This window comes from Gymnoscopelus microlampas, assembly GCF_963454915.1.
Source record: "Gymnoscopelus microlampas genome assembly, chromosome: 7".
Classification (NCBI taxonomy): domain Eukaryota; kingdom Metazoa; phylum Chordata; class Actinopteri; order Myctophiformes; family Myctophidae; genus Gymnoscopelus; species Gymnoscopelus microlampas.
In genome coordinates, this window is record NC_139944.1 from 19771526 (window position 1) to 19791665 (window position 20140).

Here is a 20140-nt window from a genome sequence, read left to right on the forward strand (position 1 = left end):
GAATTTGAGGATGCAGTCTGGGGCAACGGGGGAGGGGGGGCATGGGGGGGTAAATTGGGAGAGACTAGCGGATCGACCCGAGATGCAGAAAAACAGGAAGCATGGTGGGGTTCAGAATGAATGGGAGAGCTGTGTGTGAGGAGAATAATGAAGACAAAGGATGACATTCCTGACAGGGCATTTATGATGAGAGCATGGATTGAAGCAGATAGTAGCTGTGTTTGTTCTATAGTTGTGTCTGTTATAGACCGAAGGCATCCAGCTCCACCATGACCACATGAACCCTATCGTCCACATTCTGTTGGAAAGCCTTCTTCAGTGGTGGAATGAGTAGATCCACCAGCTCTAGCTATAGCTTGTATACAGTAGATCGTCTATTTTCGCTGAAGAGATTTGGGTTAGAGGAATTAGTTAGCGGACCCAATAGAGCCCTGGGGGACCCCGGTAAACAAAGTATATACAGGGATTAATTGGTTATTAGTGGAGGTCAGGGTTTACTGTGTGTCAGCACGGACATTGAAAACATACTGTACCAGTCAGTGTTGAGATTTTGACAACAAATTTTGATTTAGTTTTAGTCATAGTCTTTTGAATAAAATTCTGTTTCGTATTAGTCATATTTTAGTCACCTGAAATGTTTTACATTTTGTCTAGTTTAAGTTGACTAAATATCATAAGATTTTAGTCGACTAAAATCTACAGTTGATTTACTCGACTAAAATTTACTTTTGACGGACCGTGATGGCATCGAAATGAGTTTCACTTAGCTGCATGCTGAAAATAGCCGATCTTATAATCTATAATAATCTATAATAGCTCACAACAGTCAGTCCTGTGTGTGTGTGTGTGTGTGTGTGTGTGTGTGTGTGTGTGTGTGTGTGTGTGTGTGTGTGCGTGACACACACGCACTGTTAAAAAAATAATCCAGCAAACAGCCCAAACAAAGTAATCAACAAACTATACTATAAAAAATTGTCAAACATTGGCCAAATTGTCAAATAATATAAGACAGAGGCAGACATTTTGAAAATAGCTGATCTACAAGCTCACAACGCCTGCGCCTTGCGAGGCGTTGTGAGCTTGTAGATTTTTGACGTCAGTGGCAGTATTGGTTAATTACGTCAATTACGTCAGAGGGTGTGAATGAGTTAAGTGGAAAAAACAAACAAACAAATGCTGAACGAGCGCCTCCATCTGGACTCCAGGCTACATTCCTTTGTGTCATCACATCACTTTTCACTTGTTTATTCTTTATCCTGTATGAGTTCTGTCTCCTGATTTGATCTAATTGGTATCCCAACCTGAAAATGCATTTCCTGTTTACTAAAGAGCTGGAGAGACAGGGAGACCCATGTTACTGAACAAACACTCCATAGCAACGATTACTATCACACTATTATAGCAATTTAACAGTGGCTGACACTCACCATGGTCTTCTGCGGACATCATAGAGGTCTATCTTGTTGGGGGCTTTCCATGGAGTGGCTGGTGAAAAGGAAATAATATATAGGTGATAAAACCGTACCGTGGTACATTTCACATCAGATTAGATCAAAGTAATCATATTTCCATTCTATCTATTGAGTCTATTGAGCTATACCAGTAAAGCAATCAGATAAGAGATTGCCAATGTTCCGGAGCCGGAAAAGAGCCCTAGGGTCAATTTAGACCTTATCGAGAGGTGACTTATGACAACGGTTTGCAAAGTGGGGTCCGGGGACCCCACAGGGGCCCTTGAGGGGGGTTCCAGGGGGTCGACCAGCAAAATTAGTTACGGTAATATAGCTTCAATTTTCTAAGTGATCCTGGGCGCTACACTCCCCCCACCAGCCTAGGGAGCCCAGGGCCGAGCTCATGCCTCCTTCAATGCATGAGAGCTAACTAACTGACCTTCTTGTCACCTGACAGGGGAGAGTTTCCCCGGTAGGCCGTAGCGTGTGGAAGGAACACGTTATTCCAACCAGTTCCCTTCTCCTCCATCAGGCGCCCGGCTGTCATGGGGGAGGCGGTATAGAGCGTGCCAACGTGTCGTCACCGCGGGGGGGCGTGGCGCTACCAAAAGACACTTGTTGACGCCCCCTTCAGGATTTTTGGCACGCTCTATAGCCACCAGGATTACTACATGTTTTTGTGAGGGTATTAACTACCCTAGGAGACACGGGGAGAACATGCAAACTCTATTTTTGGAAAGATTTTAACAACACAAATCTTGCATGGGGGAGTGAGTCACTGGCAAAAAAAAATCTGATGGGGGTCTATATGCAGCCAAATACATTTTAGGGTTCCTTGAAAGAAATGAATGTTTGAGAACTACTCTTCCCTACAAAAGCCAAAGTGCACTGCAGTAACACACGTTTTTGGACAAACTGACTTATTTATTTGTCTCAAAGGTCAAACTGACCTTCATGATTTTGGTGGATAAACCAGGCAGCAAGGAAGCTCCGCTGGATATGAAGCCAATAAGGAAGGGCAATTACAATTAGTGTAATATTTCTTATATATCGATAACCCTTTTGGCTGGCCAATTGAAACACTTTAAAGCCCTCTTTAATTATTTGTGTAGTCACTGCACTTTGGCTTTTAACTGCCTTATGAGTTTATTCATAGTGGTGGTTGACTGTGTGCCACCAGGCTGCGGTCGGTGTTACCTGGGTAGTATCGGGTGACTCCGGTGGCGCTGCCAAAGACCTGCCAGCGCAGAGAACTGTCCTCCTGCTGGTTGTTGATGAAGACTCTCTCCAGGGCCTGTGTCCAGTTCAGCTCGTTCAGGATGACCGGAGCTACACACACACACACACACACACACACACAAACACACACACACAACAGTTACAATTTACTATTCTACTTATCCAGAGCGACTTACAATAAACAAGGTAAATAATCACATTCTGTAATATACAATGCAGAGAGAGCAGTGTAGTGTCTCGAGGAACTAGGACACCAGGTAAACCCTAAACCTATAGCATCTGTCTAAATAAAATGCTATCTAAATGATCGTAAAATTCATAACATTTGTGGTCAAGGAATGTTACACGCACGCACATGCACACATGCACACGCTTTAGTTATTTTGTTATTATTTTGTATAAAACAGAGTCTAAATAATTTATTAGAATTTCATCAAGTCATATTTGTAGGATATAAAACATATTATTTGTAGGGGTGTGCCGATATATCGTCCCGCGATATATCGCGTTACGTTTTCGCGACGATATGTATCGTTTTGGAAAAAAAAATATCGTTTTTTACACCAATCAAAATAATCAGGCATGCAAACAGCCCCGAGGTGAAAAGGGTGACAACATGTTGTTTTTTTTCGGGTCAGGTGTCACACTATTGCCCTATTTGGATTCAAAACGGCTGAAAAGCTACAAGTTTGCATGTCTGAATAATGCAAAAACAGAATTATTTGTTTGCATTTCCTTTTTTTCTCCCCCATTTATTTTCATAATAAAAAAAGTGCGTATCGTATCGTATCGAAATCGTATCGAAGTTGTGAGCCAAATATCGTATCGTATCGTTTCGTGAAATTAGTGTATCGGCACACCCCTAATTATTTGATTAATCAAATACGTATCCGATAGCTTAATGGTTGAAATAGTTGAAAGGACATGCAGGACATGATACTTCTCAGGGAAGTGTCTGTCCTGGTTGAATAACCTTGTTTATGCCACGGCATCAAGCTGAGTACGTCACTGTACAGAAACCTTGTACTGTATGTACAAAACATACTCGTACTGAGTATGTTTCAACTCCTGATGTAGGGCATTAAAAAAAATCATAAAAGTTGAAATATGGAGATACAAGGTTTCTGAGCCCGACAGTGGCGATAAGAATGTATGCAGGCAGGTCAGGCCAGAGGCGGTTAACTTTAATCTGGATCATCTCTGTGGACAGCGTCAACGAGATGACGGCACCTCAGGTGACCTTGAAGGAGGTCATGTGTCACTCCCAGCATGCAATGCAGCAGGCAGCATCGGCTTGGGTTGTGTGGACTCGGGCTTCTAACATATTTAGTCGCTCTTTTATGCCCCACAGCTTGTGTAGAAGCAGAAGGTAAAAAACCCGAAATGTTTATTACGGATAGGGTTAAGCAATGGTTCTCAAAATGGCCCCCAGGGGTCCTTGATGGGGGCTCCAGGGGGTCCTCAGCAAAATGAGTTAATATAGCAACAAAATCAGTTGAACCACTTTAACCTTGTATACTGTACATAGGCTGTTTGAAAATAGCGATCGACAAGCTCACAACGCCTCGCAATGCCACACATTGTGAGCTTGTTGATCTGCTATTTAGAAATAATGATAATAATGAGAAAATGTGAAACATGTTGAATATTTTTGAAACACAAATCTTGTATGCAGGAACCAAATATTTTCAGATTTGAGTCCGCGGCCAAATACAATTTGGGGTGACCTTGACATGTGTGTGTGTGTGTGTGTGTGTGTGTGTGTGTGAGCAAGAAAAGAAAGAAAAGGAGAAATAATGAGACAGAAAGAAGACAGGGAGAGAGACTACTAGCTACAGAGAGAGAGAGAGAGAGAGAGAGAGAGAGAGAGAGAGAGAGAGAGAGAGAGAGAGAGAGAGAGAGACAGACAGACAGACAGAGAGACAGAGAAACAGAGAGACAGAGAGAGTTGTTGGTGTATGCATCAGCGTGTGTGTTAAAACTTAAGGTCACAGCCATAAGTCACGGGTCAGTGGTACTGTGGTGAAATGGATTTATGATCCCACAGAGAAGAATTCATCATGATGCTGAATGTTATTCACACCTCCACATTCTATCACAGTGTCTGCCTCTGTCTCTCTGTCTGCTTCGACCATCACTTAACCACTTAAAGGGCCATGAAAACCCACCTAGGCTGATGCTGCTGTAGCTTGTTTTCAAAAGTACACATTACGAAGTACGATTTATTTTTAATACCAATGCATTGATGCATTGAAATTTAGAACATTCCCCCCCCACAAAAGTAAAACGAATCTTATGGATCTGCTCGTCCCACGACACAGCCATGCGACAGAGCAACACAGCTGCAGTTGATACAATCAATAATGTTAAATTTAGGTGCATCAGTGTGCAAGCACTGACAATAGAGGATATGCGTGTGACATCATCATCAAACCCGGAAGTTATGCAGGAATGCCTACTGAGTGTCAAAAAAATACTTTCTGGCCTTGACAGCCCATGCATCCAAACAGAAAAGTCATATCTGATTGCATTAAACAACATTAAACAATGTTAAACTAATTTTGCATGTTTCTTTGCCACTCGATGTGCCATTCACTTTAAGCATGCGCATATCCTCTATACTGTTGACCACTGTCTTTTTTTATTCTTCCTCTTTTTCTTTTTTCTTTATTCATCCAGAAAGGTAGCTATTAGCACCGCCATTCACATAGACACACACACATTAAAATCTGGGAGCTGACCAGTACAACCACAGTCTTATACTGTTGGCCACTGAGCACATGGGTTCAGTGCCTTGCTCAAGGGCACTTCAGCGGTGTTGGGGGGAAATAGCAGACATACAACGACGCGTTGTGGGCTCGCCTATTTTCGACCCACGACACTGACGTGCGACGACACACACACACACACACACACACACACACACACACACACACACACACACACACACACACACACACACACACACACACACACACACAATGCTCTTCAGACTATGTTTAATAGCTAAGCTGGAGTCAGTAGATGGGGGGGAATGCAATCAAGAGTGTTTAATAGCCACCTGATTAAAGAGGAAACAGGACGCGGCGCTGAGCCCTAGAAGAACTTCCACTCTCTCTCTCTCTCTCTCTCTGATTTAATTACAGAGACCAACCCCGCAGCACGATAAGCCACTGAACCGCCGAGTCCGAGCTTTTCTAACCACCCCCCCAGCCTCCCCTCCCCCCCCCCTCCCGTCTGAGTTTCACACAAATAAATGATCATTATCCACTTTATTTTCCCACGATTTTCAATTACTGCTCGCTTGCTCCCCTGACGAGCCGTCAGGTTAGAGAAGAGAGCTCACCATTGCATACCTTCATTTCCCGTACGTTGGTCAAAACCTTCTGCTGAATTGAATGTATGTTCTCTATAACTGCGGTTGCTAATTTATTCGTCCAATTATATTCAGTGTATTATATAAGCTCTTCTGGACATTTTCTTGCTGGCTGCATATAGTCCAGGGTAGACAGCTGCGCCTTTCTCTGTCCTTTATATATGGTTGATTGCTAATCAAGGATCCACCTTGATTAGCCTCCCTGATGACCCTGAACCTCAGCACCTGTGTTGACCTAGAGCCCTATCCACAAGTTTCCCAAGGAGCTTACTGGGGAAAGGGGGGGGGGGGGTGTCAATCTGAGCATCAATTCCTGTTTTCCAGCATTCAATTAATTTGTGGGATCAAATCAGTCAACAATAATGTGGGAACATAACCTGACAGAAATCAGAAATGGTCACGTTAGTCTGCCTACTTACCATACAAGATCTCCCTCCACACCACACAGCAGATTCAAATCACTTAACAAGCACCATTTAATCCCTATGCAGAGATTCAGGCGTCACAGCCAGTGTTGCCATGTCTGCTTATTATAAGCAACTTTGGGCTTGTTTTTCTGTAAAGTCTTTTGGTGCTTATTTCTAAAGTGTAGTTGCTTATTTGGGCTTGCTTCCTAATGTTATTTAAACGTGTGGTTCCCAAATTATTTCATGTCAATATTTTTTGAAAATTGCAAATCTACAACCTCTCAACGTGTCGCGATGCAAATAGCCGATGTAAAGTAGTAAAACTTCTTTTGGGCTCACACTCACTCACTCGTGCGCACACACACACACACACACACACACACACACACACACACACACACACACACACACACACACACACACACACACACACACACACACACACACACACATTTAATATATTTATTTATGTTCACATTTTACAAGAGAAATTCTTGAACACAAATAGTGGTAGATGCACATACAAGCTCAGAATCTCATTGACATGTCTGATCTGTCTATGGATATAGGAAGCAGCGTCTCCTCCATATGTGGCGGCTGCCTATTATCACAGATATCGAGCAGAATTTTGCTAATGCTTTAGCTTTTGGCTTTGGAATTCCTGCCATCTGCAAACCCCTTACAACTTGTCTGTGGACGTTGCCAAGGCTTCCAAATATAAACACAAGTAGTTTGCACCTGTACCCAAGTTGTTCAATCTCATTTCTGAGGTTGGTATTTTAAAACCTTGGCAAGGAATGTCACACACACACACACACACACACACACACACACACACACACACACACACACACACACACACACACACACACACACACACACACACACACACACACACACACACACACACACACACACAGCAGTAGGCATTGTGTGGAGGCTATGAACATATGAGAGCCACAATGCTCTTGTCGCCAAAGGGAAAGCCTCAACATGTTTTTATTAAAATTCATAAATATAAGTGCAACACAACTGAAAAATGGATGGAGGCATCCCTACAGATGGAGATAAATATTAAAAATGTGTGCGTGTGCGTGTGCGTGTGCGTGCGTGCGTATATGAGTGGAAACAATTGGCTTCTTGCACAGCATGACAATAGAATTTCTCTTCAAAACGTATGGTGATAAAAGACAGGTTTTAAACCAAATGATTTAATTAAGATTGAAGGTAAAAGATAAGGGTTCTTTTTTCCATGTAGAAGCTCATAGCCTTATGGAGGTAAATGGAATGTAGTTATCTGATAACAGGCATTCAGAATAAACAGGAACAAGCTATGGCTCAATACGTGGGATAACTTAGATTGTTTAAGTGATATTTACAAGTTTCAAACTCAACTGAACTCTTACTCTGACATCCTGCACATAATTCTACATTCATTCAAACTCTGAATTCTGACTGGGGGGAGGGACTGGAGATAGGTGAGGTTATTGAGTCTAATGATCATTACATCCTGATGTGAAAGAAAATATAAAACCTTAAATTAAAATAAAGGTTGTTATGCATATGGACAATCAAGATCTGTTAGAAATATTTTATTTTGATGTGGTGTCATCATTAAACTTATGATATGGCAAACTAACTATCAAGAATATAAAAACATGGCACTTCATGGCAAAGACGTTGCCGACCCCTGGTATAGAATAGATACTCCTGGTCACATATAATCAGTGTTGGGAAGTAACTAAAGTAATATGTAACTTAAAGGCATAGTAGGGAAGTTCAGAACTAAACAAACACCGCCACTCCAGCAGTTCTTTTCCCCGACCACCAGGGGGTGACGTAGGAGGGAGTTCCATAGAGCAAGGGTACATTTCAAGGAACCGTGCCCCAAACAGGTTGCTTTATTGGGATACAATATGCGGAAATGCCTGCCCTGCTGGTTCTCTGAATTTTTATTTTTAAATAGGCTCTTTCATGATAAATTGACCACATATATGAAGTTAAACAACTACATTCTATCCACACGCTATCTTAAAAGTAAATTCGGTGCCTCAAAAACGAAGTTTGAGAGCGTTTTAAAACCGAAAGTAAAACGTTCATACGGACACGGACGCGCACGGACGCGCACATGCGTGCGTTAATTTACGTACCGGACATAAACATAGAACACATAAACATTAGGGAAAATACGGATTTCAGAAGGAGGACTGTGTTTCAGTGCATTAAAACACCCCAGCATCATTATATAGTGGCTGATAGAGGGGAAAAAATGCAAAATATATATATATATATATATTTTAAATTTAGGCTTAATGTTCCCTACAATACATTTAAAGTAATATTATTACCTTTTCCCAGTAACTAGTAACGTAACTAATTACTTTCACGTTTTGAGTAATAATATTACCTTTACTTTTTTTCAAAAAGTAACCTATTACTTTTTTTCACGAGCCTCGGTGGTACTCTGGGTTTGAGTGTGTTTATTTGATCCTGTGTTGTTTTTGGTCCATTGATATAATGGTATACTGGTTGGGATCGAGTTGCTATGCAGGCTGCTTGCTGATCCGGTCTAGAGCGGATACGGAAACGTTGTGCACTTGTCTGTGTGAATTATTATCAGCTGCGGAAGGGCGGGCCGCCCTTAAACCGGAACAAACAGTGTTGCCATGTCTGCTTATTATAAGCGACTTGTTAACCGATGAAGATGCTCCGTAAGCTTGTAGGTCGGCTATTTTCTATATATATATAATATAGGTCACTGACTGTGGCATGTATATATATATATATATATATATATACACACACACACACACACACACACACACACACACACACACACACACACACACACACACACACACACACACACACACACACACACACATATATATATATATATATATATATATAGCAGGTCACTGTGGCCTGTCTATTAGTCGCTTGTTTTCATAGACCTGGTTGCTTATTTCTCTCTCTTAAACTGGCAACACTGGTTAGGGTTAGTGTGTGAGACTTTTGGGGAGAAAGGATGCAAATTACTGGGGGCGAGAAAAAAAAAGTAACTAAAGTAATAAGTAACTAGGTACTTTTGGCAGGGAGTAATAAGTAAAATAACTACATTACTTTTTAAACAAGTAATATGTAATAAGTAACATATTACTATGTTTTAGTAACTATCCCAACACTGCATATAATATTACTCAACTACAAGTGAACATTGCTCTGTAAAATGTGTACTTTAGTTACTGAGTTACTGAAGTACTTGCTTTTGAAAATTCTTTAATATTCAAAAGTACATACTTTTAAAAATACTTAAAGGGATATTTCACTTTCAAAACTAATTTGGGTCATTTTATCGTCTACTCAGGCTTATGGGAGCACCACGGACAGTTTTTAAGTTGCTTGATTCAGTATTTATATATTTGATATTCATTTTATCAGACACGCCCCCTTCCTATACAAACCCATCCTAACTTCAAACGTAAACTCAAACAGACTGATATTGTCCTTCTAATACGTGAGGAGACCGTGTTTTTTCAATTACTTTTTTCATTTATTTTTAATAATTATTTTGGAAAATGAAGAAAATAAAATACAATCATTTTTTTTTTTTAATAAATGAAAAAAATTATAGAAAAAACACGGCCCGCCACGTATTAGGAGGGTAGTGGTTAAATAGAGTTTGAAGTTACAATGGGTTTGTATAGGAAGGGGGCGTGTCTGATCAAATGAATATCAAATATCTAAATACTGAATCAAGCAACTTAAAAACTGTCTGGGCGGCTGACAAGAGCCTGAGTAGATGACAAAATGACCCAATTTTAAAAGTCAAATATCCCTTTAAATATTCATAAGTACAAATGACAAGCCATTTTTTCTTTTTCATATCAATGCATTGCTGTACACAAATTGTGACATCCCCCCCAAATTGTTTTGAAAGATTTTCCAGAAATCTTCCAAAAACATTTAATAATAAAGAAAAATTGCTGATCTACAGGCTCACAACAAGTCACGATGTGACGCGTTGTGAGGTTGCAGATCTGTTATTTAGTTGAAATAGGGCTTAAGAGGTTAATTCCTAATGTTCTTTTTCCCTTCCTCGATGTAGTAGTCCAATAGTAATATAATAGTAATAGTAGAGTACAATATTTGTCTTTGAAATGCATGAGTAGAGTGAAAGATATAAGTATCCAAAAATACAAATACTCGAAGTACAGATACTAGAACAATGTAATCAAGTACACTCAAGTAAACTTTGTTAATGTCCACCAATATGCTCACAAGGCGTCGTATTACGAGTATAAATCACCCTTAATACAGCTATGAATGATGTCACAGGCTGTTGACATTGAACAAAACCCCAGATAGGTCATTACTAGAAGAAAAATGTGTCAAATCTCTTTAATTCATTCAAGTTAATTTGATATGATTTGATGTGTCAGTGTGTTGAGAAACTGGTCACAGCTGTCCTTTGGACACCAAGTCATTTAGTACTACGGTAGCAACGGCTACATTTTTCTAAATCTCATGTGGAGATTATCAAAAAATCTACAGTATTCCAGTTTCATAAGGGGCACGCTACTGTCCTGTCAGAGATCCATCTGATTCCTGCTAAAGAAACAGGGGGTCTGGGTCCTCAGAGTTACTACAGGGGGGCTGCCAAATCTTTGAGTGATAGGAACTTTTTTTTTACATAACCACTTGAACCCTAGCATTCCTTAATACTTTAATATAAGACTGTTAATACTTCTGCATTGGTTCGAAAACCCACTGACACACTTAACCACTTTCACTTTTAAGCTCACAACGCATCACATGTGCTATTTTCACTACTTTTCTTTGGCATATTTCTGCTTCACAGCAACGACTTGTTTTTACAATAAGACAAACTGTGTGCCTATGCAGTAAAGAACATCACTTCCTTAAGTTCCTTATCTTTTAGAGGTGCGTATAGTCAAAGCTCAGCTCATCATCAAGGACAGGCACCACCCCAGCCACAAACTGTTCAAACCCCTGCAACGTCAGCGGCGGGGCAAGGTGGCCGACCGTAGTATCAAGGGCCAGACCACAGGGTTTATGAACAGCTTCCACCCGGCTACCATCAGACTGTTGAACAAGGCATGAACACCGCCTGTCATCAGGCTGGGCTTGGACTTTTGCTTTCCTCATGGACCTACCTGTGGATTATACCAGTAAAGCAACCTTTTGTGGACTATGTGGTTGAACTTAACACTTGCCGATACTCTGCACCGTAATCTCATGTACAGTGCACTAATACTCTTCTTGCAACCCATTGAGACCTGAAGCCGATTCTACATGTCTCCTAAATCCCAACAGGATTTCTGAAAAACATATGTTTCTATATCAGTTGTGCTCAAACTTTTTCATGTCAAGGACCCCCAAAATGATATATATTTGGCCGCGGACCCCCATCAAAATATTTAGTTCCAGGGACCCCCCAGAAGCAAACATTTTAGTTAAAAATATTCGCTTTAAAAATATATATATTCAAAGATTTGAACACATTTTCATGATTTTTCAAAAATAGCAGATCTACAAGCTCATAGCGCGGCACTCGGTGCCGCGCTATGAGCTTGTATATCTGCTATTTTTGAATAGCCAAAGTGTAAAATAAAGCTTTTTAGCTCAAATCTAAAAATGACACAGTTCCAGGTCTTAATGGGTTAATGTCTGTGTCATGAACGGTATATACCAGCTGCTATGCTCATGCACATTATTTCTAAACCTCATGTACATAATGGATTTTTTTCCTTCCCTTGATTCTGATTTTATGTAGAGGTTGTGAGTGTTCATTTAACTGTGTAACTCAGGATTTTGCGGTGTACACACAGCAGCCACAACCTGCTGGCTGTGTTTGTTGAATGTGTGCGTTTGCTTGCTGAAAACAATATTGAGTGTTTGTAGATCAATGAAAACGATTATGCCTTTCATGGGCCTATTTGTGTGTGTACGTGTACAGTGTGTGTGTGTGTGTGTGTGTGTGTGTGTGTGTGTGTGTGTGTGTGTGTGTGTGTGTGTGTGTGTGTGTGTGTGTGTGTGTGTGTGTGTGTGTGTGTGTGCGTGCGTGCACAAACACATACTGTAAGTGCAATTTCAGTTTTCATGTGTGTTTATGCGTACTGAAGGTGAATGCATGCATGCACGATGTGTATTTACACAGACACACTCACACACACATGCACTCTCTGTACATGTATGTGCGTGCCTGCACTGCATAATCGTTGCTGTCGGGCAGAAACCTTTTATCTCCATATTTAAACTTTTTATGTTTTTTCTTAAATTAATGCCGTTAATAGCCGATCTACAAGCTCACATCTACAGTAAGTTGTGAGCTTGTAGATCTGCTGTTTTAGATCTTTTGTTTTTAAGTGAAAGTGGGCTGTCTATCTCTGTCTTTATGGATATTTAACCAAAGAAGTAGTATTTTTTTCTTCCATTTCCTGAAAAGTAACAGTTTTTGGACATACTGTATTGTAGCCTACAAGGTATCCGCCCGACGGCGACAACGATTATCTATACGCTCTTGTTTACGTCGGCATGGTTGTCTTTGAACCAAGGGTATACAGAGACCGACCGACTGAGGCGTAAGGCTTGGTGTGTTTACGCACGCCTGGCCGTGACACCGGTCAAAAAATTATGCAGATTTGCGACTCCTCCACCACCTCTAACTGTCAAGCAGCGCCTCGTGGCTAAAAGGCCCACACACACAAAACACCGCAGCCATCTCGCCGGGTTATCTCACGCATAAGAAAATATACGGGCTAACCTCCGAGATAAGGGAACACAGGCACAACTAATTCTCTTTGATTTATTCTGTTTGGGATACGCCGTCCGTGACTTACTCCGGACAGATAGATAAAAATAAAAAATGTCCCCCTGGGGGGGTAAATATGCTCACAGCCTCACACAGGCAGGCAGGCAAGGCAAGGCGGGAACCCCTGAGTGCGGCGTCTAGCGCATTGGTGGCGGGTGGGGCAGGGGGCAAAAGTAGTTAATAATAGCGTCACAATCATTTTAACCACTTTATCCATTTATATGCTGGCTATCTGCTCTTTTTGAACATTAGAACATGCTTGAAAGTGTTGAATAATTTTATATTTTTTAACACAAATCTTCTCTTCTGGGGGTCCCTGTTACAAAACCTTCCCAGATGGAGGTCTGCGGCCAAATATATATAAATTTGGTGGTCCTTGGCACAAAGAAGTTTGAGAATTACTGCTATATGGTTGCTGTCGGGTGGAAACATTGTAACTCCATATTTCAATGTATGTTTTTTTTCTGTTCCCTACTTTGCCATTGTCATACTGAAAGTAAGGTAGCAAAAATAACAAATCTGACATTTTTTTCTTTTTTTTAAATGTTTTGAAAGTGAAAGTGGTTAAGTGCGTCTGACAGATCGATACCTTTATTGAGAAGAGTAACATCACAATAAGACACCCTAAAACAAATGATTAATAAAAGTATAAAGACACAATACACCCTATTCAAGCATCCGGCCTGGTGAAGAACAAGAAGACACCGTCAATAAATATTAGAGTATACAGTCGTATACAGTATACACCCTATAATCCTGCCCGGAACAAGAAAGAGAGTAGCAAGGTATAAGCCTAGTTATGACATCAGCACAAACCACAGGTATAACGTAACGGGTGTCTGTGGGTTTTTAAATATTGAACCAACGACTAAATAATAACTACACCGGATTGATCGGAACAGGGGTTCCTTTTTCCCCCCCATTCTCTGAAAAGTAACCGTTTTGGGGAGATAAAAGGTTTTCCGCCCGACAGCGGACAGTTATCTTTAAAAGGTCATCCATCAGTGCGGCCGCTCCCCCGGACGTTTAGAGCGCATGCAGCCTTGGCTGTTCGTTGTGGGCCTCTTTATGGAAGCCGGACTGCACACTTCAAAGTAAGGGAGAACAATTATGAGTGGGATTTATGGAGCATCCCTGCGCCGGATCGTTCCTCAACCTCCACCTCCCCCGTCTCCGCCCAACCTCCTCGCATCCCCCCGCAACGCACCAAAACATTACTCACACACACCGCCGGCCGGTGTGATGAACAGCCATCGGAACCGATGCGCGCCTTATGCCCAATATTAATACAGTGTTATAGGGACACACATATTTACACACAGTCCTATTATGCCTGATTTATACTCGGTTGCGGGGCGGTGTCGCGCTACGAAAAATAGCAGATTTACAAGCCCACAACGTGTCGCGTTGCGACGTGTTGTGGGCTTGTAGATCAGCTATTTTCCGTAGCGCGACACCCGCACGCAACTAAGTATAACTCAGGCTTTAGAAAAAAAAGGTAGCCCCAGTAATACATCACAGCAGAGGAACACTGGGCTGTCCCTCATAAGAAATCCATTATGGGTAATGGAACAAAAACTATTATGCAGCGTGGACCCCTTTTGAGGAGTCATAACCGTTATCACTGCCATCTCCATCAAGCATCCTTCTGCTTTCTTTAAAGAGTGACAAAGGACTGGTGATGGTACTGTCTCTCTCTCTCTCTGTGGCTGTGTGTGTTCCATGCGGGAGAAATCGCCCCAACAGATGCAGTAAGTATGTGCACTTACGTGGTAACGTGGCACAAAATGGCGAAGCTAGTGTTATGTTTCAACCAGGATTCATGCGAAGTGAGGGAAGGGTACAGAGAGGTACAACCCATTCTGTCATCAGCTGGGACCCTCCATTGTGTAGCCTATTTATTTTAGTCTATAGGATCTGGCACAGACAGATCACCAATAACCTGTAATTTGAGATTACTGATGATTTAGACAAAAACAAGCAACGTCATACACCGCACCTATTTATTCATTCATTCATTCATTTATAACAAGACGAGGGATCCTGGTTCTGCCAGACCCAGAAGGAACAAATTCCTAGTAGGCAACACACCTACTTTATTTAGTTAAAAGTATAAATCATTTTAGGCATTTTGTGTGTGTGTAGCATTTTGTGTATAGGGGTATTTGGTTGTAGATTTGTGTATAGGCCAAACCAGCAAACCTTCCAGTCTGATTACATTCAACCTGTCCCTTGTTGATTAGACCCTCATTGATTTTACTTGCTCACCTGACCTGCCCAACGCAGCTTCCCAATGCAATTTGAGTGGCTAAAACATTTTTCAACTCATGAATGTTACAAGTGTGTTGTGGGTTTATGGTTGTGTAAATATGATCAATTGCTGTCATACTATTGATTGCCATCTCATTAATCAGTTGGCTGTAGGTGATATTTATACAAATTACCTTCAGGTGTTGTGGGCCCTCTATTGCCCTCTAATGTACTGTAGTTAATGACCACATTTAGACATGTCTTTCTTTTAACTATTCCATAAATAAATAAGTATGATCTAATATGATCTAATGGCCAATAATGAACCAAACTAGGCACCACCATTACAACAAGTACAGATCCTGTACAGTTACACGGCACATGTTAAACAGTTGAATTAAAGGTACAGTAATTCAATGTTTGTTAGTGTCCCCATTCACTGCTGGTTCAAATGGTAGGAAGTCCAGACCTGCTCTGTTGCCCCTGGTTGGAATCTGAAGCATTCCTGAATGGCTGGGGAGGAAAAGACAGACCGACCGACAGACAAAGCCTCCTGTGGGCTGACCCCTGGGTCTGGCAACTAGATGTGAGTCCTCACATCTAGAGTTCGGGATGTCATATTGCAGTTTTCACCCAGCCGACCCGAACAGAAGTCGTTTTCTGGTGTAGTTTGCATTGGGCTTAATAGTTTTCATTATTAAATATTCATAGCTGACGTCCCTATTTTAGGCATCAAGCTGTGTTGTGAGCTTGTAGGTCGGCTATTTTCGCTACTTTTGCGTGACAAAGTAGAGTGAATAAAATAGGGCATTTGTGAACAAACATAAAAAGATAAACTATGGAGATACAAGTTGTCTGCGTCACTGTCGGGCAGAAAACGTGTATCTCCATAGTTGTCCTGTTTTCCTCACCCCTCTCTCAATCTCTCTCTCTCCCTTTTTATTCCCATCTCTCTCTCTCTCTCTCTCTCTCCCTCTCCCTCTGTGGATGACTTTTAAAGAGACCTTAAGCCATTCATCCCTCAGCTGTAGAACCAGCAGCAGCAACTTCAAGAGTCTCACAAAGACTCGCTCAAATAAAGTCTGCTCTAAAAACCTCCCAGGGGAGAAGAAATGTTTCTGTGGCTGAAAAAAATGAAATATAAAATGCCTACTTGCTTATTTTAATGTTGCGGGGAATATTCATATCCCTTAACACATTGGTTCTCAAAGTGTGGTACGGGGACCCCCAGGGGTCCTTGAGGGGGTTCCAGGGGATCCACAGCAAAACTCATCTGTTTTCGAACAGTATTTTTTGGAAAATTTGGAACATTTTTACAACACAAATCTTGTATGGGGGTCCCTGGCACAAAATATTTTCAGATGGGGGTCTGCGGCCTAATTCATATTCATTTGAGGGTCTGTGACATTAAAAAGTTTGAGAACCACTGGCTTAACAGACGTGGTAATTTTGTAAATCCGTTATTTATTCATTGTAAATGTACAACATGGAGGTACATCAGGATCAAATGTTAGTAAGGACTTTCTGCTACTGTACAGTGTAAGCAGTATCACACTCTGACGAGGAGGAATCACATCCCTACAGAGGAGGGATATTTCCTCCAAAGATGTTTTGTAATTAAAATAGTGCGGTAAATAAAATGTGTAAGCTTGGTGGTGAGTGAAGAGGAGTGTGCCGAGCTTAATGTTCTAATTAGTGTGCAGGTGAGAGATAGTGCCTCTCCACTGGGCGCACACAGGGAGGGTGGATGGGTGAGGGTCACATACAGTGAGGGTGGATGGGTGAGGGTCATATACAATGAGGGTGGATGGGTGAGGGTCATATACAGTGAGGGTGGATGGGTGCAGGGTGGCTGGATGAGATGCATAAACAGTATAGCTGGATAGGTGAGGGCAGTGGTGGACAGCAACGAAGTACATTTATTTGAGTACTGTACTTAAGTAATTTTTTTCAGTATCTGTACTTTACTTGAGTATTTGTATTTTTGGATACTTTCACTCCACAGCATTTCTAGGAAAAATCATGAATCATGAAATAACCACTTAAGCCCTAATTCAAATGCAGCAAGAATGGCAGATCTACAGTATTTAAGCTAATAATGTACACATGTTATGAGCTTGTAGATCTATTATTTGAACTATTATTGATATTTCTTTAAAAAAAAAGTTACTCAAGCACAAATTTGACTGAGCAACTTTCACTTGTAGTTGAGTAATATTTTGACCAGGATTATTTATACTTTGACTCGAGTACTGGGGTTGAGTACTTTGTCCCCCACTGGGTGAGGAGCAGGAAAGAGAGGGTCTGACAGAGAGTGTCTCATAAGTCGTTGCTATCGGTTAGAAACCTCCTATCTCCATATTTCAACTTTTTAAGTTTATTTTTTTCGTAAATTAAAACTCTCTTTAATTTTTTCGTAAATTAAAGAGTTTCACAAACGTAGTGAAAATAGCTGATCTACAAGCTGATCTACAAGCTCACAACGCAGCGCGTCACTATTTTAAAATGTTTTAAAAATAATAATAATAATAATAAAGGAACGGTTTTGGATTTACAAGATTTCCACCCGACAGCAACGAAATACAGCCCACTGTGTTCATCCCTGTCTCTCTTTCTGCTCTCTCTTGGGGCTCAAAAAATGACTTTAAATCCCCTTTTCCTTCATCCCCTACTTTCCTCACACTTCCTCTTTCACCCGTTTATTTAATTATTTTTTAAAAATCACTTTCGCTCCCTCTCCCTCTCTCTCTCTCTCTCTCACACACACACAAACTCCTCAATCTGACTTGATGTTGAGGGGGACTGAGTTGATCCCCGGAAAAAAGCGTGACTTGGCTGACAAGTGTCACCAAAGCCTTTAAAAACACCTGGGGTGGGTGACAAGAGTGCAGGCTGCATGTGCGCGTGTGCTCACACACACGCACACGCACACACACACACACACACACACACACACACACACACACACACACACACACACACACACACACACACACACACAAGACAGGATTTTATAGCGAGTTTCACATCAGGGTGAATTGTCAGCACATTGCAGAATGTCTTTTGTCGTGACTCGTTACCAAAGGAAACTTTCCATATGTGCCTCTGTATTGGAAAACAGCTATGGTGAAGTGTAGATGATATGTTTGCTCAAATATGTTATACAACTATAACTACCTCCCAATAACCCCCCCCCCCCCCCCCCCCGTGTTAATGAATGAACCATTGTAAAGCGATTTGAGTACTTGGAAAAGCGCTATAAAAATGCAAGTCACCATTATTATTATTATTATTATTATATGAATTAACCACTAAAACCCTACTGTATGTATGTCATGGGGTCCCCCAGAGATCTATCCATGACCCCCTCCTTTTTTCCCCTCTACACCAAATCTCTTCGCCAAAAAATGCCGATCACAAAGTGTCCCAACACGATGCATTGTGTAGTTTAGCTATTTTAGCCCAATGTTTGCCTATTTTCACCACATATTCACCTATTATGACATGCCCAGAATATGAGCACTAGGGTTCATGTGGTTAAACTTGAACACCCCTACTTTGACCTTGAATGCAGGCTTTTTTTGTCCACTTAAAATAAATCTCAATTCTTTTTTTGCAACTACTAATGTGGTGTTTTTTTTACAGACAAGTTAGAAATATGTAAACAAAAGGAGAATAGAATTAAGGACATCAAGATTATGGAAATCTCATGCCGTAAGTCAGTGGTTCTCAAAGTGGGGTCAAGGGACCCTCAGGGTTCCTTTGGGGGTTCCAATAGGTCCAATTGGTTATTGGGGGACCTTGAAATGAGTGAGAACCACTGGTGCACAAAGTAGATTTTTAACACTAACCCTAGAGACGAAAATAGGCGACCTACAAGCTCACAATGTGTCACGCATGGTGATCGTCTATTTTCGGTGCATGAAACCGGCAACCACGTGTAAATCAGGCCTAATTCCAAACCGAAGCCCTAAAACTAACCTCTAAATGTCTAATCCTAACTCAAACCACAACCTGAATCTTTTCCTAATTATATAACAAATATATATATATATATATATATATATTTTAACATAAAAACAACCATTTCTCTTTTGAGGACCGGAAAAACTATACTCACAATTTCTATTTCTCTAATTCTACAATACTTGTAGGGACAATTGGCCCTCACAAGTATAGTAATACAAGTACGCACGCACGCACGCACGCACGCACGTTGCTGGGTGATTTTGGCCTGGAGCTTCCCAGAGGGTATTGAGTATTGAGTCCACAGCCTACGGAGTCTATGCTACAGCAGAGATGCTGGCTAACATTCAAAGGACAGGGAACAGAATGTAACAGTGATGTTTAAATGAGAAAGTGGGCAGCAATGGCAGAAGAAGTACTCAGACGTTTTTATTTATTTAAGTAAAAGTATGTATAATACGAGTAAAACTCCTGTATTCAAAATGTTACTTGAGAACAGAAGTACAAAAGTGTTAGCATCAAAATATACTTAAACCGCCAAACGGGTACTGTAAGTACTGAAAATCTCACAATGCAGCGGGATATTTTTGAATAGACAAAGTATAACATATAATTC

General features: G+C 41.1%; 1 protein-coding gene across 2 annotated transcripts in view; it reads right to left on the reverse strand.

The window, feature by feature from the left end:
• Positions 1–20140, reverse strand: part of cacna2d2a (calcium channel, voltage-dependent, alpha 2/delta subunit 2a) — a 278517-nt gene that overhangs the window by 76948 nt on the left and 181429 nt on the right. For both annotated transcript variants that reach the window (XM_084061443.1, XM_084061442.1), the window contains exons 7-8: positions 2649–2780; positions 1428–1485 (exon numbers count right to left, since the gene is read on the reverse strand). In XM_084061443.1, coding sequence (XP_083917569.1) covers positions 1428–1485; positions 2649–2780 — 190 coding nt within the window. The remainder of the gene's footprint in view (positions 1–1427; positions 1486–2648; positions 2781–20140) is intronic.